General features: G+C 43.6%; 2 protein-coding genes across 8 annotated transcripts in view; one reads left to right on the top strand and one right to left on the bottom strand.

Annotated features, from left to right (window-relative positions):
* The first annotated feature begins 1,299 nt into the window (after nt 1-1,299).
* MRPL35 (mitochondrial ribosomal protein L35) lies at nt 1,300-13,194 on the top strand. The gene is made up of 4 exons (XM_004271595.4): nt 1,300-2,411; nt 8,985-9,174; nt 9,818-9,962; nt 12,849-13,194. Exons 1-4 carry the CDS (start codon nt 2,261-2,263, stop codon nt 13,035-13,037), a joined length of 675 nt encoding a protein of 224 aa, XP_004271643.4. The 5' UTR covers nt 1,300-2,260; the 3' UTR covers nt 13,038-13,194.
* A 3,164-nt stretch (nt 13,195-16,358) lies between these two features.
* REEP1 (receptor accessory protein 1) overlaps nt 16,359-22,219 on the bottom strand; it is a 111,753-nt gene continuing 105,892 nt past the window's right edge. For 4 of the 7 annotated variants that reach the window (XM_033431362.2, XM_049695895.1, XM_049695894.1 and 1 more), the window contains 2 exons: nt 21,456-21,607; nt 16,359-19,448 (listed from right to left, as the gene is read on the bottom strand). In XM_033431362.2, the coding sequence (XP_033287253.2) occupies nt 19,377-19,448; nt 21,456-21,607 (224 nt within the window). In that variant the 3' untranslated portion in view covers nt 16,359-19,376. The remainder of the gene's footprint in view (nt 19,449-21,455; nt 21,608-22,219) is intronic. The other 3 variants (XM_033431367.2, XM_033431369.2, XM_004271593.3) reach the window with 1 other exon arrangement.

Raw genomic sequence — 22,219 nt, 5'->3', positions numbered from 1 at the left:
TGCACTCTAGAGCCCGCACGCCACAACTAGAGAGCCCACGGGCCGCAGCTAAAAGATCCTGCTTGCCACAAAGAACATACCATGCGTGCTGCAACTAAGACCCGACACAGCCAAATAAATAAATAAATATATTTTAAAAAATCAAGACAGGGCTTCCCTGGTGGCGCAGTGGTTGAGAGTCCGCCTGCTGATACAGGGGACGCGGGTTCGTGCCCCGGTCCGGGAAGATCCCACATGCCGCGGAGCGGCTGGGCCCGTGAGACGTGGCCGCTGAGCCTGCGCGTCCGGAGCCTGTGCTCTGCAACGGGAGAGGCCACAACAGTGAGAGGCCCGCGTACCATAAAAAAAAAAATCAAAACAACCTTTGTAATATTAAGATATTATTTGCTGTTTTTACTCATACATAATTGTAGCGTTTTCCCAGAGACTACATGACAAGTGATACCACAACAAATTGAATGCATAAGCAAATTTCAGAATCCAGCTTTCTATTAAGCCAGACCTTACAGAGATTTGCAAAAAGGTTAAACAATGCCACTCTTCTCGCTAATTTTTTTTAAAATTTTGAAATAGTTATTTTTCATAAAAATATCTGTGTCAATATGTAATAGGTCTTTTGGGGTTTTTTTGCTGCACCACGCCAGCATGCGGGATCTTAGTTCCCCTATCAGGGATCAAACCTGTGCCCCTGCAGTGGAAGCACAGATTCTTAACCACTGGACTGCCAGAGAAGTCCTTATAATTGTTGTTTTAAAATGAATTAATAAGTGCAATGGCAGAATACTTATTGCCCAGTAGGTCCACATTCTCCTAATCCCTGGAACCTGTGACTATGTTACCTTACATGACAAAAAAGAACTTTGCAGGTGTGATTAAGAATCTTGAGATGGGGAGACTATTCTGAATTATCTGTGTGGACCCAACGTAATCACAAGGGTCCTTAGGAGTGACGGAGGAAGCAGGAGGGTCAGAATCAGAAAAGGAGGTGTGACAATGGAAGCAGAAGTCAGAGTGATGTGATTCTTGGCTTTGAAGATGGAAGGAGGCAAGAAGCCTCTAAAAGCTGGAAAACACAATGAAACAAACTCTCCTCTAGAGCCTCCAGAAGGAACACAGCCCTGGATACCTTGATTTTAGCCTTGTGAAACCCATTTTGGACTTCTGACCTACAGAACTGTACGATAATGAACTTGTGTTGTTTTAAGCCACCTAATTTGAGTTAATTTGTTATAGCAGCAATAGGAAACTAGTACAATACGTATTTAAATTTTTTCTCAATTTTACTTTCCAATATGATACTTTCTTACAGATATAATCCATATAATTACAAGCTCTTTGGGATCCACAATTTTTAAGCATGTAAAGAGGTCCCAAGACCAAAAAGTTTGAAAACCACTGCTCTAAATAAATCCTGTGTCTCTCTGTCTTGGCTTCCTCTCTTCTCACCTTAGCTCTTGATGCTCTTACTGCCAACAGTGACCTTGCCCTCGTTAAAAAATCTTCCCCATTCTTTAAGATCCGTGTTACACTCTATCTCCTTGTCCCTGATCACCCCAAGCAGAAGCCTTCCCTCCTTATCTTTGAACTGCCCCATCAGTCATTTATCTGCCTGTTATGGTCTGTAGTTGTCTCCTTATTAAATGTGAACTCCTTGAGACTCAGTGTTTGACCCTTACCCATTTCAACCAGTAAATAGTGCCATATACTGTATATGCGTCAAGTATCTTAGACTACAAGGATGGGAGAGAGGTTTGCTGTTTATTTTCTGTTTAAATGAACATTGTTTAAAAATGTATGATCACTAATTTTCAGGAATAAGATAAGGTATGTAGATTGTTCAGGAAGAGTTGAGGTGCTGTTCTACCAAATAGCAGTCTTATTGATTAGAGAGAGAGAAAAAAAATGTGTGTATGTATCTGATGTCCTCGGGATACTTACATTTATTTGATTAGAGTTGGCATTCAATTTTTTAAAAATATTCTAATAATGTTGCTATTTCCTGTCAATTTAGCCCAACATATCCCAGCTTTGGAAGGATACATTTTATTCTTTCAAACTAATTTAATGAAATGAGCAAAAAGAAATTGTTTCAAATATGCTGGTACTTAAATACATCTTTCAATCAAATGCTCAGTAAGAATTTATTGAGAGCCTACTATATGCCAGGCACCATTCTATAGGCACTTGTTTTACAGCGGTGAAGGACAGCCTGGCATAAAGAAGATATTCAATAAAGGTAGACTTCAACGTTCCTTTATTCATGTTTTTAACTCCCTTCCCCCGACTCCGCCCAGGTTACTTTTCCTTAGTGCCCTCTTGCTCTGAAGTTTTTAGATCCAATTCGGCTGCCGTAAGGCAAGGCGGCAAGATGGCGGCCTCCGCTTTTGCGTGTACTGTGAGAGCAGCCTCAGGTCAGTGGGCGGCGAGGAGCTCGATTCACGCCTTCACAGAAGGGGGGACTGGCGCGGGATGGAGTGGGCGTTTAGCGTGGAGGTTAACAGGAAAAAAAAAAAAAAAAAAGAAAGGAGGGGTATCGTTATATGAGGCCAGAGGTTTGTTCAGAATTTTCTCCGGGGCGGCCTGTGTTCGGCCGCCAGCACCGGAGATCTCCGAGATTCTTGGACCCTCGCGAACCGGGGTGTCCCGCAGTTTTGGCTTCCTTACCGGTTCCTAGCCATTCCGCCTTCCCTAGAAAACAAACCAGAAGGGCGCGGGTGGGGGGCGAGAAAGACAGAAAAGTCCCACCGAGGCTAGGATCCGCCACTCACGAGCTTTGACCTTGAAAAGTTATTTAATATCTCTGAACTTCAGATTCTACGGCTCTAAAATAGGGATAACACTATCCACCTGAGGACTAAATGAGCTCGAGCACGTAAAGCGCCGCGTGTAGTACCCGGCGTATGGTAAGCGTGGCTGTATGAAATGCACACAACGTGCAGGGAGTGCGGCTGCTTGCTTCACTCAGTGGCGGCCCTAGGGCAGCCTTAAGGACTTCTTGACAGAGAGAGATGACGGAAGTGAAGGGTTGCCTTCACTGTAGGGACTCTTGCAGAAGTTAAAGATCGTTCAAATAAGATACGATGATCGGTAAATTACGTTCACACAAAATAGGATAAAATTCTGTGGAACAAGACTAGAAAGAAAAAAGTGTAAAGTTTCCAACTGTTACAGAAGAGCTGGTTTATGTGGGGTATTTTTCAATTGTGAAATATATAAAGAAAAATGTATATAGCATACATGACTACCTTAACAAATAACTCTCTGGCAAACATGGGGTATAACTAACACCGAGGCCAGGACAGAACAGAACCAGGAGCCTTCACCTCTGTGTGCCTCTTCAACCAAAATTGCCCGTTTCCACCAAACATAAACACTGCCCTCACGTTTATTATTACCTTGTCTTTTTTTCTGTAATAGTTTTAAGAGCTATATGTGCATCTCTAAGCAATATATTGTTTAGTTTTGCCTGTTTTTTTACATTCCATGAACGGAATCACATAGTATGTACTCTTGTGTCTTCTTTTTCTTTGTGAAATTCATTCATTTTACAAGTAGCTGTCATGCTTTCTCATTGCTATGGAATGGTCTCTTATGGGACTGCCCTACAATTCTGCATTTTACTGTTGATGGGCATTTGGGTGTTCCCACTTTGGGGCGGTTAGGTACAAAGCTGATTGGCCTTGTGTCATGGTGCATGAGTGCCAGAGTTTCTCTATGGGGTGTGTGTGTGTGTTTATACATATAAAACTAGCTGTGGAATTGCTGAATCAGGGAATATGTTTATATTCTGTATTGCCTGATGCTGCCAAAGTGATGTGCTTATTTAAAGTCACCCAGCACGGGCTTCCCTGGTGGCGCAGTGGTTGAGAGTCCACCTGCCGATGCAGGGGACACGGGTTCGTGCCCCGGTCCGGGAAGATCCCACGTGCCGCGGAGCAGCTGGGCCCATGAGCCATGGCCGCTGAGCCTGCGCATCCGGAGCCTGTGCTCCGCAACGGGAGGCCACGGCGGTGAGATGCCCGCGTACCGCAAAAAAAAAAAAAAAAAAAAAGTCACCCATCACTGTATGCGCCATATCCTCATCAGCAGTTGGTATTGTTAGACCTGTACATTTTTTCTATCTGGTGAGTATTTAGTGGTGTCTCGTTGTGGTTTGAGTAGCATTTCCCTGATAAGTAATGAGCCTGAATACCTTTCTACATGTGTGTTAACCATTTGAATTTCTTTTGTGAAATACTCAAATATTTTGCCCATTTTTCTATTGAATTGTCTTACTGATTTATAGTAGTTCTTTATGTATGTTGGATGTGTGTCTTTTCTCATTTAAATATGTTTCCAATATATTCTCCCACTCTGGCTTGCCTTTTTAGTTTGTTTAACGTATCTTTTGATGAAAAGTTCTTATTTTCATCAATTTGGATTTATTGTCCTTGTTTTTTAACAATTGATGATGTAGGCGGGTATTAACTCACTATGGTAGTTAGATTCCATTGAAAACATTTAAAAGAGTGGTGTGACGGCTTAGTTTTAAATGTCAGTTTTAGAAATATACTGGAAATTATATCCTTTTTAAACTATTTTAAAATTTTTGATACTGAAATTTTGTGAAAGGGTACATAATTTTTCAAAATTCATTTAGAGAATATGGGATCAAAAAAAAACCTTGAAGACCACTAGTTTAGACACTGTCACACTCACCTCACCCTACCCCCACGTTCCTTTGATTCCTGCCACAGGGGGGCTATTTGTAATTCCCCAAACAGAGCTCCCCAAACGTACTACGTACCACGTATTCCATTTTTGGCCTCCTGTTTCCACTACCTCCTCTCTTACTCCTTCGAAACTGGTTTTGTGTCACCTCCTTCATGAAAACATCAGTGTTCTCCATACAAGAGGGTGTTTAAGAGAAAGCCTGTCTGTACTAAAATTCCCAAAGAGGGCAGAAGACTGAAGGAGCAGTTAAACACTGCCCTTGATTTGTGAGCTGCCCACAGTCTAAGCTGGACTTTGGTTTTTACAAGCTAAATCACAGTGTTGGTCCAGGAGACGGTATGGTGGCTAAAGCCCCCCAAGTCATTTTCCCAGAAACTGCTCTCAAGCCACAGTCACCCTTCCTGTTGTTCCAGGAACCATTTTTTTCTAACCTCAGTTGGTTTATCCCTGGTTTCATTTTGTTAATTTTGGTCTGTTTTTCCTTTTACTGAGATCACTTTGAGTCTAGATAGTCTATCTTTTCACAAATATGTTGATAAGCCATGGTTCCCAGCTTGTTTTTTATGCAGATTTGCTAAACATGTCTTGTACAGCTTCAGGACCTTCATATAAATTGGGGAAAAATAAGAGTCAATTAGGGAGCCAGGAAGACACTTCCACCAGGAGAACAGCAATCAACTAATTTGAGTACAGTTTCCAATCAGCTTGGAATTTACCTAATTTATTGTCCTGCCCACATTTCTATATTTATTTAGAATATAAGAAACTTTTTCACATGCCTTCCTAAAGTCAGGATACACTGTCTAGATATTCTCATGATTTCTCAGGCTGGTGACTACATCAAAAAGTGAAATGAAGTTCTTTTCAAGTAACAGTTCACTCCCGGTTGACGAGAAAAAAAATTTTTTTTCTGTGCATTTCTATTTATCCATTCTAACATTTTTTTTTCCTACAGATAAGCCTGTAGTTTGCCCAGTTATTTCTGGACTCCCATCTGCTCATCTCCTTCAGGGGCAGTTTCCAAGAACTTCTGAGAGTTTTGTTGTGTTTTTTAATTGAGATATATCAAGCTCTGGTGATCTGTGAAAATTGGGACATTTTGTTGTCTACAATCCTCCTATTCACTTAATCTTTCAAAGTTTACCTCCTGGCTTGTAATCATGTCTGCAAATAGTTTCAGTTCTTTGAGATATAAATTATTTATACTTGGAGATTTGAAGGGATTGAACCTGGGCCACGTCAGTGGAAGCCCAGAATCCTACCCACTAGGTCACCAGGTGACTGGAAATTGTTATCTCTGATGGAGAAGAGAAAGGCAAAATAAGGGTTTAAGTATTCCATCTTCCTTCTGCCACCTATTAACATTATACCATCTTTGTTAAGCATTCCTCAGCTCTTTTCTGTTGTCTGCTTTTAGCATTTATTAAATGTTTTCTCTATGCCAGGCATTCTTCCCAGTACTTTACATATTTTATCTTATTTAATTCTCATTACCTGCCCATGGTTGACCTCATTTATTTTTTTCAATAAATTTATTTATTTAGTTATTTTTGGCTGCGTTGGGTCTTCATTGCTGCATGCAGGCTTTCTTTAGTTGCGGCAAGCGGAAGCTACTCTTTGTTGTGGTGCGTGGGCTCTAGGCGTGCAGGCTTCCGTAGTTGTGGTGCATGGGCTCAGTAGTTGTGGCTTGCGGGCTCTAGAGCACAGGCTCAGTAGTTGTGGTGCACAGGCCTAGTTGCTCCACGGCATGTGGGATCTTCCCAGACAAGGGCTCGAACTTATGTTCCCTGCCTTGGCAGGCGGATTCTTAACCACTGTGCCACCAGGAAAGCCCATAATTAACCTCATTTAAATTTGAGGAAACTGAGGCACAGAAAGGTTAACTAACTGGCCCATTGTCACACAGCTAGTAAGTAGTAGAGCAAGAATATGAACCCAGTCTGCCTCAAACACTGGCATTTCACTTCTCCACACTGCCCCTCATTTGTCATGTGAAATCAGTGCAGTGGACAATAAGAAAGTGGTTCCAAGCCCTCACTTAGTATCAGACTCACCTGTGGAGCTTTTTTTTAAATAAATAAATTTAGTATTTATTTATTTATTTATGGCTGCGTTGATGCGTGTGGGCTTTCTCTAGTTGCGGTGAGTGGGGGCTACTCTTCGTTGCTGTGCGCGGGCTTCTGATTGTGGTGGTTTCTCTTGTTGCGGAGCACAGGCTCTAGGTACGCAGGCTTCAGTAGTTGTGGCTCGCAGGCTTAGCTGCTCCGCAACATGTGGGATCTTCCCGGACCAGGGCTCGAACCCGTGTCCCCTGCATTGGCAGCTTTTTTTTAACCAACTATTGAGGTATAATTTACATACCATGAAATTACCTGTTTTGTACATACAGTTTTTTTAAATTTATTTTGTTTTTGGCTGCGTTGGGTCTTCGTTGCTGTGTGTGGGCTTTCTTAGTTGCAGGGAGCAGGGGCTACTCTTCTTTGCAGTGCCCGGGCTTCTCATTGCAGTGGCTTCTCTTGTTGCGGAGCACGGGCTCTAGGCATGTGGGCTCAGTAGTCGCGGCGCACAGGCTTAGTTGCTCCGTGGCATGTGGGATCTTCCCAGACCAGGGCTCGAACCCGTGTCCCCTGCATTGGCAGGCGGATTCCCAAGTACCGCGCCACCAGGGAGGCCCTGTGTGTACAGTTTGATGTAGTGAGTTGTGCAGCTATCACCACAATCCTCTTTTCAGACATTTCCATCATCCTGTGGAGTTTTATCAACGTGCACATTCTTTTTTTATTATTATTTTTAAAATTTTTATTGGAGTATAGTTTATTTTTATTGGAGTATAGTTGATTTACAATGTTGTGTTATTTTCTGCTGTACAGTAAAGTGAATCAGTTATACATATACATATGTACACTCTGTTTTAGATTCTTTTCCCATATATTTTACAGAATATTGAGTAGAGCTCCCTGTGCTATGCAGTAGGCTCTTGTTGATTATTTATATATAGTAGTGTGTATATGTTAATCCCAATCTCCCAGTTTATCCCTCCCCCCCTTCCCCCCGATAACCATAGATTGTTTTCTATGTCTGTGACTCTGTTTCTGTTAACATGCACATTCTTTTTTTTTTTGCTATACACGGGCCTCTCACTGTTGTGGCCTCTTCCGTTGCGGAGCACAGGCTCCGGACGCACAGGCTCAGCGGCCATGGCTCACAGGCCCAGCTGCTCCGTGGCATGTGGGATCCTCCCGGACCGGGGCACGAACCCGTGTCCCCTGCATCGGCAGGCGGACTCTCAACCACTGCGCCACCAGGGAAGCCCAACATGCACCTTCTTGAGTCCCACACTAGCCTCACTCAGAATTTACAAGTGGAGTCAGAGCTCTGTGAGTGATTCTGCTTTGCAGCCGTGGACTCTGAGTCTGGTGATAGTGTGAAGGATTGATAAAGAGGACTGCGTTCAGTCCACACATCTAGGCCTTCCATGATCTGCCTTCTGAGCTGCCCACCTTGTTACCCACTACTCCCCAGGCATTTCTGATAGTCAGGCAAACAGTGCTCAGCCTCTGTGGCAGGTCCAGTCCCTGCCCCCGACATGGATTTGTTTCGGCTTCCTTGCCTTTGCGTACGTTGTTCATGCTACCTGGACTCTGTGCCTCCTCTCATGGCCTGTTCATTTTCTAGAGGGAAGCTCAAGTACCTCTTCTGTTTTCTTTATGAATCCTCCTCCTGCCACCTGCTGTCTCTCTGCGGAGCCGAGGAGCTGTTGTGTTTCTGCCTTGCCGTTCCCTACGCGCAGGAGTTCTGTGTATTCACAGTGTAAGGTCTGGTGGTGGGAATTAACATTGCATGTCTTCTGTCCCCTACTGTTGAATGTAGAGCTAGGACACATCAGACTGGACTGTGATGATGGTTGCACAACTCTCTAAATTTACTAAAAAGCATTGAATTGTACATAAATGGGTAATTTTGTGATGTGTAAGCTATACCTCAATAAGGATAAAAAGCTCCACACGTGAGTCTGATGCTCAGGACCCATTAATTACGTATAATACTTGGTCACTTAGGTACATTACTTCGTTTTAAATATCTGGATGCATAATTTTGTTTTTGTTTTGGCCACGCCCCGCAGCTTGCAGGATCTTTATTTCCCGACCAGGGATCAAACCCAGGCCCCGGCTGGGAAAGCGCCAAGTTCTAACCACTGGACTGCCAGGGAATTCCCTGCATGTGTATATTGGAGTGTCATATTAAGTAAATATGCTTCTCTCTCTCTCCAGGAATCTTACGGCCCCTGAGTATTTTGGCATCTTCAGCCTATCGAAACTGCTCCAAGAATGCCTGTCTTAGTTCTGCACTGTCTTCCCGACATTTCAGTCATATTCAGACACTGGTTGTGTCCTCTGCTCCCAGACTGATCACATCTGTCAGAAACCTGACATGTGGGCAGACTGCCACAGTCCTCAATAGGTTGAGTATATTTCAGTAAACATGATGCTTGGACAAAAATTCTAAAATCTTCATGCCTACAACATCTTAGAAGTAGATGATATGCTTTGCCGGTTTATTATATAGACTGTGCCTGAAGGATGGGAGAATATACATGCCAGCATCAGGGATGACTACACAGGGCCCACTTCTGATGTTCTAAGATGTGGTTTCCTGGGTGGAAGCTGTCAGCCGAAGTGGGAGGGTGAACAAGATGCTCAACTTACAAGGCTCGGCTGCGTGTGGCGCTTATTCAGTCAGCAGATACTTAGTTAAGCACTCCTGGGTGCCCAGCACCATACTGGGCAAAAACGATACGAAGCTAAAAATAAGTTAAAGTCCTCAAGGAGTTTATAATCTAGTGGCAGATGGATAAGGAATCAGGTGATTAAAATACAGCAGAATAAATTCTCTCCTAGGGATTGAGGGGGTAGATTATGGAGGACTTGCAAATTGATGATAGTTGCCATTCTTATGTGTAGTGTCACGGATCATCTGGAGTAACAATGGTTATTGAAAGTGAGCTCTATTCCAGTGGAGCTGCTGCTTTCATTTCTAAGTACAGAAGTGGATTTTATCCTTTAATGTCTTATTGCTGAGTTAAAAATGTTTCAATATATTTTAGAGTGGTCCCCTTGCTCCCAAACGTCCTGAAGCCACCAGTCAGAACTGTAACATACTACAGTTCAAGAAAAGGCAAGAGAAAGACTGTGAAAGCTGCCATCTATAGGTTTCTTCGACTTCATTCTGGCCTGTGGCTAAGGAGAAAGGTGAGTCTTCACACGGTTACGTGCTTAGAAAAGGAGCGTGAGGTTAGATTAAACTGAAGCAGAAGTCAGCCTGTTCCTTGACACATCTTCCCCCCATTCTACCAGCAGCTTTTACAGTCTGTGCTTAAGTCCCGGCTTGGCAGGCATCTCCCATGTCAGTGAATACATGTAAAGAAAACATTTTTAACTATTCATATAACAAAATATTATTCACAATGGCAAAAGTCTTCACTGCAGGACAGGTCCATCCTGGGTCTCTTACATGTCTGTCTTGTCTGATGATTACCGGAATCCCTTTGAAGCCCCCGATATGTAAATAACCTGTGGGGAGGCTCTGTTTAAGCCCAGAGCATTAAAACAGCGGAGCGGACTTCAGCAAGGACTTAGTCCCGTGGTGTAGATTTGGGACCGAATAGCTTCCAGCCTACCTTGGATTGGGTTCTCCAGGTGGCTTACTCTTTATGGCGGAACATTAACCCCTCATATACTTGTTTTAAATTTGACTTTGTAAGTTTTTCTCTGTTGGTGTGTATGATTGGTGATCATATCAGACAGAACTCCAATATTTATTCTGGCCAGGGACCATGGCCTCTAGAGGGGGACTCTGATAGAGTATTCCTACTCTGTCTTCTCCCACAGCAGCAGGTCTTTTCCATTCATGTCCTTATTATTCATGGAAACAGAGTAGGTGATAATTAGGAAGCAGCTGAAGACCAGAGTTTTGCAAAACACCTTTGAGTTTTGATAATTTCAAATCCTAATTCCCTTTTACTACTTGGGAGTTAACAAATAATTCTTTAAAGATTAACATTTGTTTCCCTGTGAAAATAAGATAATTGGTAGCATTTTCTCACTATTTGAAAGGTACTCTGTTATAAACAGTCCTAAATTTGTAGACAAATAAGTTAATTGGAACTCTCAGCTCACTTCTCCATTGGAACAGTACTGTGGTCGTTAGTTTCCTACACTAGTCAGTAGAAGCTCATGTAATCCATAAGTAGCTGAACTAAGTAATTCAGCACACAGTTATGAATTTGGGACCATTGGAAACATTTCCTCCCCTTTGTTATACTAACTATTTCCAGGTCCTCATCTGGCCCTAGATAAAATAAAATGGGTGGTTTTCCTTGCCCTCCTTTCCACATCCCTTTTACTGGGCCCTGAAACCCTCACACTGTTATAAATGACCTGATCACATTCTCCAGTCATAATACCTAGTCCCTGCTCAAGGCCCCCAAAAGTATTCCATGTGCAGAATGGCCTGCTTTATCAAAATCTAATTTTAAGAAGAAAACAAAAATCTGGGTGGGTTAATTTACACTAATGTATAAAAACAGAAAGTATTTTCTGCAGCACAGTTTCATCCAGGTGTCCCTAATTTTTATTGCTTATTCCCTCCTTCCATTTCTGAACTTGCAGATTGTCCAAAAAGTCTCAAGCATTTTCACAGTGGTTACATTCCACAGAATAATCTTCAAAGGAGATATTTCACAGTGGTTACATTCCACAGAATAATCTTCAAAGGCGATATAATCTTCAAAGGATGGGCAGGACAGCAAACTAGCTGTTTGTATGTCAGAGATCCACAGGGACCCAGATTGGCTTGCAAACTAGAAAATTGTTACACAAATATGGGGATTTTTCTTTGACTCTTTCAACTTAGAATTGTAAGTAATGAGAAGTAACCATCTAATCTCTGGCATTTTACAGCCAGAACTCTGAAATGACCCTTCCTTATTTCTAAGCATCACTGTACTATAGAAGTTGCTGGTCACAGTGATGACACTAAGTCATGTCAGAAACCCCAAGGCACCTTCTCAGCAAAGAGCTGTGGTTTTGTTCAGTTAGTGTGCTGCCCTAAAGAGCCCTTGGTTTGAAAGGACCCAAATGCTCTTACCAATAGCTGCGTTTCTAGTCTCACCTCTCCTATAAATTACTGTAGCCAAGCATTAACCTGGGTGGCAACTAAGGTCTCTTCTAGTTTAAACAGACTATGATTGGGAATTCCCTGGTGGTCCAGTGGTTAGGACTCCACGCTTTCACTGCTGAGGACCTGGGTTCAATCCCTCGTTGGGGAACTAAGATCCCACAAGCTGTGCAGAACGGCCAAAAGAAAAAAAATAAAACAGGCTATGATTATAGCTTTATATTCGATCTAATTATCTATTTCTTCAAAAATTAATTCTTCAAAATTAATAATGCATGGATTATTCCTTCACCACTCCCAATAATAGTTTTCCTGCGGTCATTATTCCTTAGAAAAGTACTTACTGTAGAAACTGGTCCCCCCAGTGTGTGAAAAGAATAAATGACACAGTATACTTGAGAACTCTGCTTCTCAGCCTTTGTCATACTTAGGCCCCCTTAAATGAACATAAGTGTCACCAACTAGCCAGTACTCCCTTCATCATCCTCCACTTTAGGAAGATAGCAGTGTAGTGGTTAAGAGCTCTTATTAATTCTCTGACCTCCCTGTGCTGCTTAACTGCTCTAATTGTTTCTCTTTTATCTGTAAAATGAGAATAATAGTATGCTATTGTTGAAGATTGTTGAAGAGATAATGAGGTAATGCATATAAATTTAGCTGTTACAATTATATATCAGTACCCTGTACTTCACCAGCACAACGATTTATTTAGCTTTATTTGCTGTGGCTTTAAATAATCTTTTTAAAACTCTTAAATTATTAACATTCCTTTTTCAAACTACACACGATTTCTCTGTCTACCCCCACACTGAGAATCACATTTTTCTGAAAAACATACCAGCCCCTATGAAAGTTTAGTCTTTGTTTCCAGCGAGCCTATGAACCATGAGTGGTTAACATATCTGTTGTTTCCTATATAATATAATGTTTTAAATTGTCTTTGTAATATTATCTAACAGGCTGGTTATAAGAAAAAATTATGGAAGAAGACGGTTGCAAGAAAAAGACGCTTGAGGGAATTTGTCTTCTGCAATAAAACCCAAAGTAAGCTCTTAGATAAAATGACAACATCTTTCTGGAAGAGGCGAAACTGGTATGCTGATGACCTTTATCAGAAGTATCATGACCGAACAAACTTGAAAGTATAGATCAGAAGTTTTATGATTTCCCAGTTATTGAATGTGTATCTTTGTGTATATGATGTCTTTGCAAAGATGAAATAGTGTAAGACATGATGTAAGTTGTACCAACTGATATGGAAACATGTAGTACCAACATTAAACTTACCAATGTTTTAAAACTTAATGGATTAAACATTCCCAGATTTGTTCAGAGAAATAGAAATTTTAAATTTTGATTATTTTTAACAAATGGTAATGGCTTAAACAGTTGTTCCAATTAGGCTTATTTAGTTGCAAGGAATCTCCAGTTAGGACAAACGTAAGACTGTAAAGCTAACAAGTTAGCTCAAACAGTGTGACATTATTAAGGATATGTGCCTGGGAACGCAGGAACACCTCACACCCCCATCTCCCACCCAGAACTAACCCCCAGGCCTCAGGAAGAGCAGAAATTACATGGTGATGCTGGATCTGAGGCACCTTCAGGGGCCTCAGCAGCAGAGGTGGTGGATCTTTAGGCTTGGGGTCTGCCATGCACGGGGCTCAGTTCTCTTTACATCACTGGCTCCATTCTCTTTCCTCACCAACTTCTCTGATTCACAGCTTTTGTTTACTCTTAGTGTCTGCTTCCCATAATAACGCTAGCATGCACCTTTGAGGTACTTTTCTACATCGTGACCCTCAGCTCCTATCTCCAGTCTCTAACAAACTGCAAAGAGACTCTAACTGGGTCCGTGTGTCCTTTTACACCAGGTCTCATCAGGGGTCACCGACCAGTGTGGGGACTGGCTGTTCTGAGGTCAGGAGCCCACCCCGGCCCATTTGATTGGGCTAGCAGGTCCATGTGGAGCAAAAAATAGTCATGTGAGCAGTTTTCTCTCAGAGGTGGGCCTGGGGTGCTAACACGTCTGGTCTACTAGGTTCACTGCATTCATAGCAGTTCTCACTTAGTTTATTGGAAAAGGATTTTCATTGAGAGAAGAGTAAATGAAATAGCCTTTCAGTGTGCCCATTCGTGAAGCTAAAGAGGCTGTATAAGTGGAGACAAAAATTTTTTAACCAAGAATTAAAAGATACTATATTTTATAAAAGTTCATTTATCCACTTGAGATTTCATACTTTTAATTGTGAGGGTAAACTTTTTCCAAAATTTTCCAAAGACACATTGTAGAATCTAAAGGGGAAAAGTAATCTCAGTCATGTTTAGGAACGATGCAGAAGTTAAGCATTGCTCACATGAAGAGGGTCAGGTAAGCAGCGCTGAGGAAAATTCAGCTTTTCAGGATGCTTACAGTCTAGGGCAGTGGTTCTCCGCTCTCCCGTCAGAATCTCTGGGAAGCATTTTCAAAGAGCAGAGCATTTTGACGGGTTGAAAAACCATTATTAAATACAATTATGCCTCAATTACTGCTTCAGATCCTTTAATATAATAGTTGGTGATGATAAGATGCCGTTCCTCTATTAACAGATTAAGAAAAAGATAACCAAATTGGAATTCTGTGGCATGTCAGACTAGGATTATTGGAGGAACTCCTTGAAACCAGTGTGTGTTCACTAAAAGGAAAAAGAGTGACAAGAGAGTGTTCTAAAACTCCAAGGCCTAGTGTGTGTCTGTTTATGGGACCAGTTAATAAAGAACACACATTTGATTCGAGACGAGAATCTCAAGAACCTGACGCATGGAATGGCTTTCTGTTTTGATGGGTTTTCATTTCCTCCTGCTTCTGGGGTAGCAGAAGCCAGTCCCTCACAAGGCCTCCACATCATTTCTCACCTGCCTGGCTCCTCACCTCTTCCATTCACCCTTGGAAGCGGGATGGATCTGGCGCCCGAAGAAGCTGAGGAGGAGCCTTTTCTACCACCTCCGTGACTTCTTAGTGCAACGTGGACAACGGGGTCTGTGGGCCTCAGAGCACCTTGGTTTCCCCTCTAGGCCAGGGGCAGGAGAGGTAGAGACAAGGGCTGGCTAAGGCCCCAGCAGCCAGAGATGGACTGAAGTGGAAGGGCTGACAGGCACATGATTTAGGGGAAAGGGAATTTTCATACATGTAATTTTTGTTTTATGGGTAGCAGGGCTTATCATCTACAGTGATTTTATAGTTTGACAACAGAACATCTTATTACATTAAAGGGTCTATCTAAATGACATTCAAGTATACGTAAAAGTGGAATTTATTTAACCCCTACTACATCCCAGCATGGATCCACAAGACGGCTAACCCTCATACCAACCTTGCAAGGGAGATATTATCTGTCCCTAGTTTAGATTTGCAGAAACTGAAGCTCACAGAAGGTTAAATATGTTACCCAAAATACAACTAGTAAGTCACAGAACCCGGGTCCCATCTCCTTGGAATCCTGTGTATTTCCCCAAGCCTTCTAACAACATATGAAAATTCACATCAAAATCAACACGTGACTGTAATCTAGCACCAGAAATACTAAATACTTCTTTATGACACTGAACCAAGTCAGCTTTTAAATTTTATAACTTTGTTTTTCTGTTATTTGTCAGCTCTTAACCTGGTTAATATCAGTTCTGTTGACATTGGACTTGGCTCAGGAAATGATTAACGAGTGGATTTTCAGCCTTTCTTTGCATCTCTTCTTTCTTTCAGTCCTCTATCGTCTTCTTCACCTCAGTCCTCACGTCAAACACATAGGACTATAAAGGCAAAGAAAATGAGGGTTTCATTGTGACGTTTCAGATTTTGAGTTTCCAAATCTTTCTTTGGGGGGTTTTTTGTTTTTGTTTTTGTTTTTTTTGGCCGCACCACGCGGCATGTGGGACCTTCCCCAACCAGGGATCAAACCCGCGCCCCCTGCAGTGGAAGCACGGAGTCTTAACCCCCAGACCGCCAGGGAAGTCCATGTACCCGTTTATATCTTAAAGGCAAGGGCTGCAGTGGCATTAAGGGCATCCATAACTCCCAGTGCATCTCCATGTGCCCCGCCTTCTTCTGACCTGCATCCCTTCTCCCGCATTTGCAGATGAGGACACAGGTTCCTAGAAGGAAAGCAACAGACCAAAGGTCTGTTTGCAGAATTAAAACTGCCTTGCAGATGAACTACGCTGTTTTCACAGCTACCTGGTTTCCACTGGCGACCTTTAAAAATGTAAGACAAACATAGTACCAGATTTATATTTATGTGAGCAACTGGTTTTCAAAGCACAGATATCAATTAATTTTTTTCTCTTTGCAACAATTCTGTGCAGTAGGCACGGAGCCAAGTCACCAGGCACCAGGCCAGTTAGTGGCTGAGTACTCAGCTTCTAATCCTTGCTGACGAATACATTTTTTTTTAAAGTATTTTCTCTTTCCTCATAAGCCCAACATTACAAAGATGTCTTTTAAAAGAAAAATGTTAAGACTTTATTCAAGATATATATCAGGCATTATAACAAAACAGCAGAACTTCAACCTTTGGAGTACTGTAACTTTACATCCCTTTGATGCACAGTTCAGTATACTATTTGATTACAGATCATTCTATGGGGATTACAGAAATAAACCAAGGGCAAGTGCACACAGTCACCGTCCAGAATGCCAGCTCTCTGAGTGTGTGCCGTTTGTGAATGAAACACACATCCTTTACCATTTCCAATACTGTGCAAGGTGAACAACTAGGAAGGTACTCGGTGGTGGTCGTGGTTGACAAGCACTGTTATCACAGACACATGGACAGTATACTACAGAGAACATACATTTCAGAGGCCAGCGAAGTGAGCAAGCTATTCACATAAAGCCAGGAGGGATTATGCCTAACTCTCCAGTTTATAAGTACAATACCACGTCTCATCTTCTCAGAAACAGAACAGGTGCTCAATAGCAAAGAACCGAAAATTACTACATGAAAAGTACAGACTTTCCAGCTAGCATTTTGTAAACAGCCTGTGTCTGTAAATCAGCCAATTAAAAACATTCAGTTTTATCCTCTAGACAGAACTCCACATCACTACTTGTACACTTTGAGGCATTCACATTTTACGTCAGTCCACACAAATACACAGCTTGTTGGATAAGTAAACATGTTTTGCCAGAAATATGACAGCTGCTCTCAGTTGTACAGTGGGTGTTTTTAAGAGAGAATCCAACTCCCTAACCAACACTTGAAGGAAAAATAGTTACATTAAGACAGCAGTTTGGATACCTTTATATTTTTTAAATCTTAAATGAGAACTAATACAGCATGTCTGAGAGTAGAGTGCTTCAAACTTGTTTTTGGCATAGTTGAGTGCAAACTTCATAGCCCGTATGTTAAAACTCTCCATTGTAAAATGGTGAAAATATAGCTTGTTCACAATAGGATTTTAATCTCTGCTGCTAAAGGCATTTATTACTTTGGCAAAAAAAAAAAATTGCTAAAAAGCTGCTTAATGAGTTAAGCTTTTTTTGCTTTTGTTTCTGATAATTCTGGGTACTCCCAATGACAGGTAAATACATTTTAAAGCGTATATTTTTCCTCTGTCTGAAACTATTCAGTGAGCTTGAAGAAAACAGGTTTTCTGTCTTCCCTCGGGGGTTTAGGTATTGGTGGGTGTGGGGCACAGACAATGAACAGACAGCCTCTGTTTGCCCTCTGAACCACAAATTTGCTTTTAGGTTTATTTTCGTAAATCCTTTTGTAAATTACAAAGTCACCTTCAGAGGCATTGTGGGGAAAAGGGATTTAAATATGCACATCTGGTAACAAGCAACTTCAAGTAAAACCCTCTCGGAGGTGGCTAAGATCCAGCCAGTGTGTCACCAGCAAAGACTGATGTGTGTTTGCGTAGCTCAGTCTTTAACTGGGCCTGTTTATAGCTGATTGACAGTAGGTTCTATGTGGTACATAACACTCTCTAGTGTTCAGGGCCTATCTATGAACAAACACAATCCAAGTATTATAAGTAACTGGGTTGTGACCACTGCATGCATCACACTGAAAGGAAACACCAACTCTAAGCGTAAGTATATGAGTCCTACATTTAGGCTCAGCTCTACCAGAGCAGCTGCCTCAGACCAAAATGCTATTTAAACCAGATTCTTCTTTTCAGATAAAATTCTCAGTCTAAGCAGGGAGTCCCCTCAGACAGTGATTTGTTCTCTTCCTAAGTGATGCGGGCTTGTATGAAGTACGAGTGCCCACGAGCGTGCGACATCTCTGGTTCACATTCTGCACAGGCCAGGAGAGGAACAGAGGGCATGAGCCAGAGCTGCCCGTCACAGAGCTGGGGAGCCAGTCACATCCATGAAGGTCTCGACCTCTGAAACCTTTCTAGAACCCAGCGTTTGGACTGTTACCCAGGTGTCTCAGATATACTTCACCGCGTATCTGAAACGATCATGATCGTAGGGTTGCTTTTGTTTGGGTGGATGGGTTGGTTTTCGCTTAGTGTTTCCTGAAACGAGGCGCTCCCACTGTGGGCTCCTCTACCTGGGGAAATCAGTCACAGCACTGGGTCCTATTATGGAGACACAGTCATCGTCAAGCACTTTTGAACCACTCAAGATGATTCCTTACAACAGCTCTGTAAGTCTACACGCCCGAGAGAAGTTTTACCAAAGGCGAGGCTCCTGCCTAAAACAATGATAAATCCCCTGTAAGGATTCAGAAGCTCCTAATCCTGGATCCATGGGAGAGACAAGCTTCCTGTGACTTTCCTCTTATTCTAGGCTGTTCCCCTGTCTTCGTTACACTCACACCTGTCACTAAAGTGTTGCCTCTCTTCATTCTAAACTTCCCTCTGGTCCGTTGACTGACTGTCTGAAGGATATGGACCATCGCCCTGCAGGAAGAGGGATGTTGTACTCGAGGTGTATTTGGAAGCTCCATAAGCACATCTGAGACATCCTCTAGAATCAAGATAATTTTTTACACTTCTGCTTTTGCAGTTTTCTTCCACATCAGAACCTCTGGCAGCCCTTGCAAGTCCACTATCTTAAGCCAAAAGCCATAAATATGTACATTGTAGTCCAAAGTACTAGTACCAAGAACAAAAAGAAGTTAAAAAGCAAATTGCCTTGTTTGCATATACAGGACTAAAAACGAAGTATGCGACCAAGAAATGACAAATGTGCATCCCAGCAGTGGGGGCGATTCTCTTCTATTTCTAAAACACTGCTGTCTGTACGCCGGTCCAGTTGTGGAAAACTGCTGACCCCCGGCACACTACCTTTCCCTTTAGCCTCTCCCCAGCAAAAGAAAGAAAAGGAGGGGGGAAGAGAAACTCTTCCAAATGGAACAGGGGAGAGAGGAAAGGCCGTGTCCGAGGCTGCACGCTCAGCACACCAGCCTGCGGGTTTCTATGTTATTAGTGAATAAATAGCTCTTTAAGGCAGAGAAGAAACATTCTGTGGATCCAGTGCTGTTGGCTCATCTCACTCACGTGGTTTCAGTGGCCGAGGATGAGGTACTTTTCTTCCTGAAGCGAGATCGAAGGATTCTAGGCGGTGCCTGGTAGAGGAAACAGAAAAAGGACCCCTCAATTTGGCATAGCATGGAAGCTTTCGAGGACAGCACCCGGCTGGGTTTGTGTTGAGACTCCAGCTCCTTTGGTCAAATGCACGCGTGTGTGAAGAGGCTGGTGCGGCTGGGGGCCCACTCGGAGTGTCCACAGTAGGAATCGGAGTCACAGCCCAAGCATCGCCATGAAGCTGAGCCAGTTGAGCCCGGCGCCTCCCTCTTCATGTTCTCCTAAGTCCCTGGATCTGCCAAGTGAATGGCTACACAGAAGGATGACACATCTTGTTTCTGCCTTGAGAGCAAAATGATCTTACCAAGTGACTCAGCAGAAAGACCTCCCCATCTCTTCCCTTGGGAACCAGCCTCGTGTTACTTGGTACGTGCTTCAAATTTCCATCACCAAATTTCCAGTCTTTCTGGAGGTGAAATCCCTTCATGCACAGCAGACCACACAACAGAGGAAACACTGCCTTTAAGTATGAAGGGTTCCACTTCATCTTCCCTACAAATGGCTATCAAGGGACCCCTCCTTCCGTGGGACACACAAATCACAGGGGAAGTTACTATCACAATAAAAGAAAAGGGAACTATTTTCTAGCATAGCACTCAAGGGGGTCCACAACTGGCCCCAACTCTCTGTACTCAGCTTCGTTTTCTACACTGCCCTTTCATACCTCCATCCCTTCTGACCAGAGGTCCTTCCTCCCTTCTCCATCCAAAGTCACTCCTGAGCCCCACCCGCATGGCCCACTCACAGCCAGGATCGGCTCCTTGGTTCTCACATTGTTTAGCACGTGACAGGGCGTCAGAGGACTTTGCGCCCACGGGGGAGCGTGCCTGCTCTGTGCACTGTGTCCCCTGCCACACTGTGCCTTCCTGGGAGCAGGGCCGAGTTCACCACCATTTCCCAGCAAGGAGCTTGGTGCCCAGTGGGCACACGGAAGGGAGGCAGAAGAGAAAGAGGCAGGAACGGAAGGCTCTGGCCTTCCACATCCTGAGTCCTCACGCTACACCTTTGCGACTAGGAAATGTTTACCAGCCACCTCTGGACACAGTAAGAAAAGAATGGGTGAAACCTGTTTTAGGGATCTGCCTCAAGCAGATTAACCATAAACAGTAAAGCAGCTTGCGCAGCTGTACAAAAACAAAAGCAAAAAGGCACAAAGCCTCAGGACCTAGAATGGTTCTGGCACCTTCCCTGCCCTCCGGGAAGGAGGTCAGCCTTTCCATGCACTGCCTCACCTGAGGCTCACAAGGGTCTCTGCTCTGTGGGCAAGGGGACTCCCAACTTGCCTCAGATGGACTCTCAGGCCGCAGTGTTCAGGGGAAGGGGAAGGGGGGGAGATGTGACGGGACAGAGAGGAAGACTCTGGGGTCCCCCGATTCTGCGGGCCCTGCACCCGAGCCCAAGGCTGGTGACCCTGCACAGAGCAAGGCCCTGAGGCTCTAGGCTTGGCCCTCCTGCTGCCAAAACTCCATCTGCATCTACGACTGGCAAGAGTACACACATCAAGTGTATTGTTTTGGTCATTTTGAAGGGCTGTGCCCCTTGTATAACATTTTATGAACATCTGTGTTGTACCAGGCACTACGCTGTGTCATGGAGATACAGGGATGAACACGCTTTATTTATAAAGACTTGTCATATGACACATTCTGAGTTTTTCTTCCTCCAAAACACTCATTTGGTTGCTTTTCATTCACACATCACCTCAGGTTGGTAGTTGGGTTTTTTGTTTGTTTTTTTAATCCCTAGGCACTATCTCACCTCTCCTATTTCCAAATATAAGTAGTAGGGTCTTTTTTACCCCTTGGCAAGTAGCTGGACGCTACCTAGTGGCTTGTCCTGCCTGTTTAATGCAGGGAGGTCTCCCCGCCCCAGGCACCCCGGAGGCGTTGGGTGCCCGAAGAGATGCTGCCCCCGGGAGCCCCAGTTCTCCAGGGCAGAGCCCTTTTTGCAAACACACGCTCCACCCCGCAGCCCCCAACACCGTGTACCTCCAGGGGGAACTCCGTCCTTCGAGGTGCTTTATACTTGTACATGAAATCCAGCAGGTCTTCCTCATCATCATCGGAAAACGCCAATGGGTTTTGGACCTGGTGAGGCTCCCATGCCTTCACACCACCCTCATTCACATCCCCCTCAACCACTGAATGTCCATTTACAATCTATGCAGAGGAGACAAAGTACAGCGAGGTGGGATCAGTGTAGAAAGGAACGAAGAAGGGCACGCAAGGTCAAAGTTAGGCACACAGCACGGCAAGCCAGGCCGGTTAGGAGAGCCGAGGCCCCGGTATCCTCCAGCGATACTGCAGAGGATCCAGGATTATTGCAACTGTGAGACTGGTCAGGTGCCGTGCATGGGAACGGGCACAGGCTTCAGAATCTACTGATAAGCTACCAGGGGAGGTGGGGACAGCGCTGCCTTAACTGAGACATGTCTAACCCTGCAGCTTAGAGCTGTGAGGCCATACCAGAAGAATGCTCCGGGAAAGAATCTCTAGGAAAGATGGTGGCAGTGACCTCTGGAGAGGAATAGCACAGTTTTCTATAATACAAACCAGCGATGCTGACAGTGCCTTCATTACACTTGCACATTCAGCTCCGAGCATTCTTTAAGCGACAGGAAGCCTTCAAAGAGAACCTTAAGCAAAGCTATGTAGATTTTTCATTTCAAAGGCCAAGTCCTAGAGGAGCAGAGGAGCCTCGTGGAAGGAGAATCTAGCAGCAGTCTTCCCCTCCAGAACGACAGCAGGATTCC

The sequence above is a fragment of the Orcinus orca genome, chromosome 13 (genome assembly GCF_937001465.1).
Source record: "Orcinus orca chromosome 13, mOrcOrc1.1, whole genome shotgun sequence".
NCBI lineage: Eukaryota > Metazoa > Chordata > Mammalia > Artiodactyla > Delphinidae > Orcinus > Orcinus orca.
The sequence above is the reverse complement of the archived record's forward strand: the minus strand, read 5'-3'. Positions and strand labels throughout refer to the sequence as shown.

What these genes read in the sequence shown, in the direction of transcription:
- MRPL35 (XM_004271595.4), top strand. Translation starts at nt 2,261, where the DNA reads ATGTTTTTAACTCCCTTCCCCCGACTCCGCCCAGGTTACTTTTCCTTA. An exon ending in TACTGTGAGAGCAGCCTCAG is followed by an intron (nt 2,412 to 8,984) that starts GTCAGTGGGCGG and finishes CTCTCTCTCCAG; the next exon opens with GAATCTTACGGCCCCTGAGT. An exon ending in ACTGCCACAGTCCTCAATAG is followed by an intron (nt 9,175 to 9,817) that starts GTTGAGTATATT and finishes AATATATTTTAG; the next exon opens with AGTGGTCCCCTTGCTCCCAA.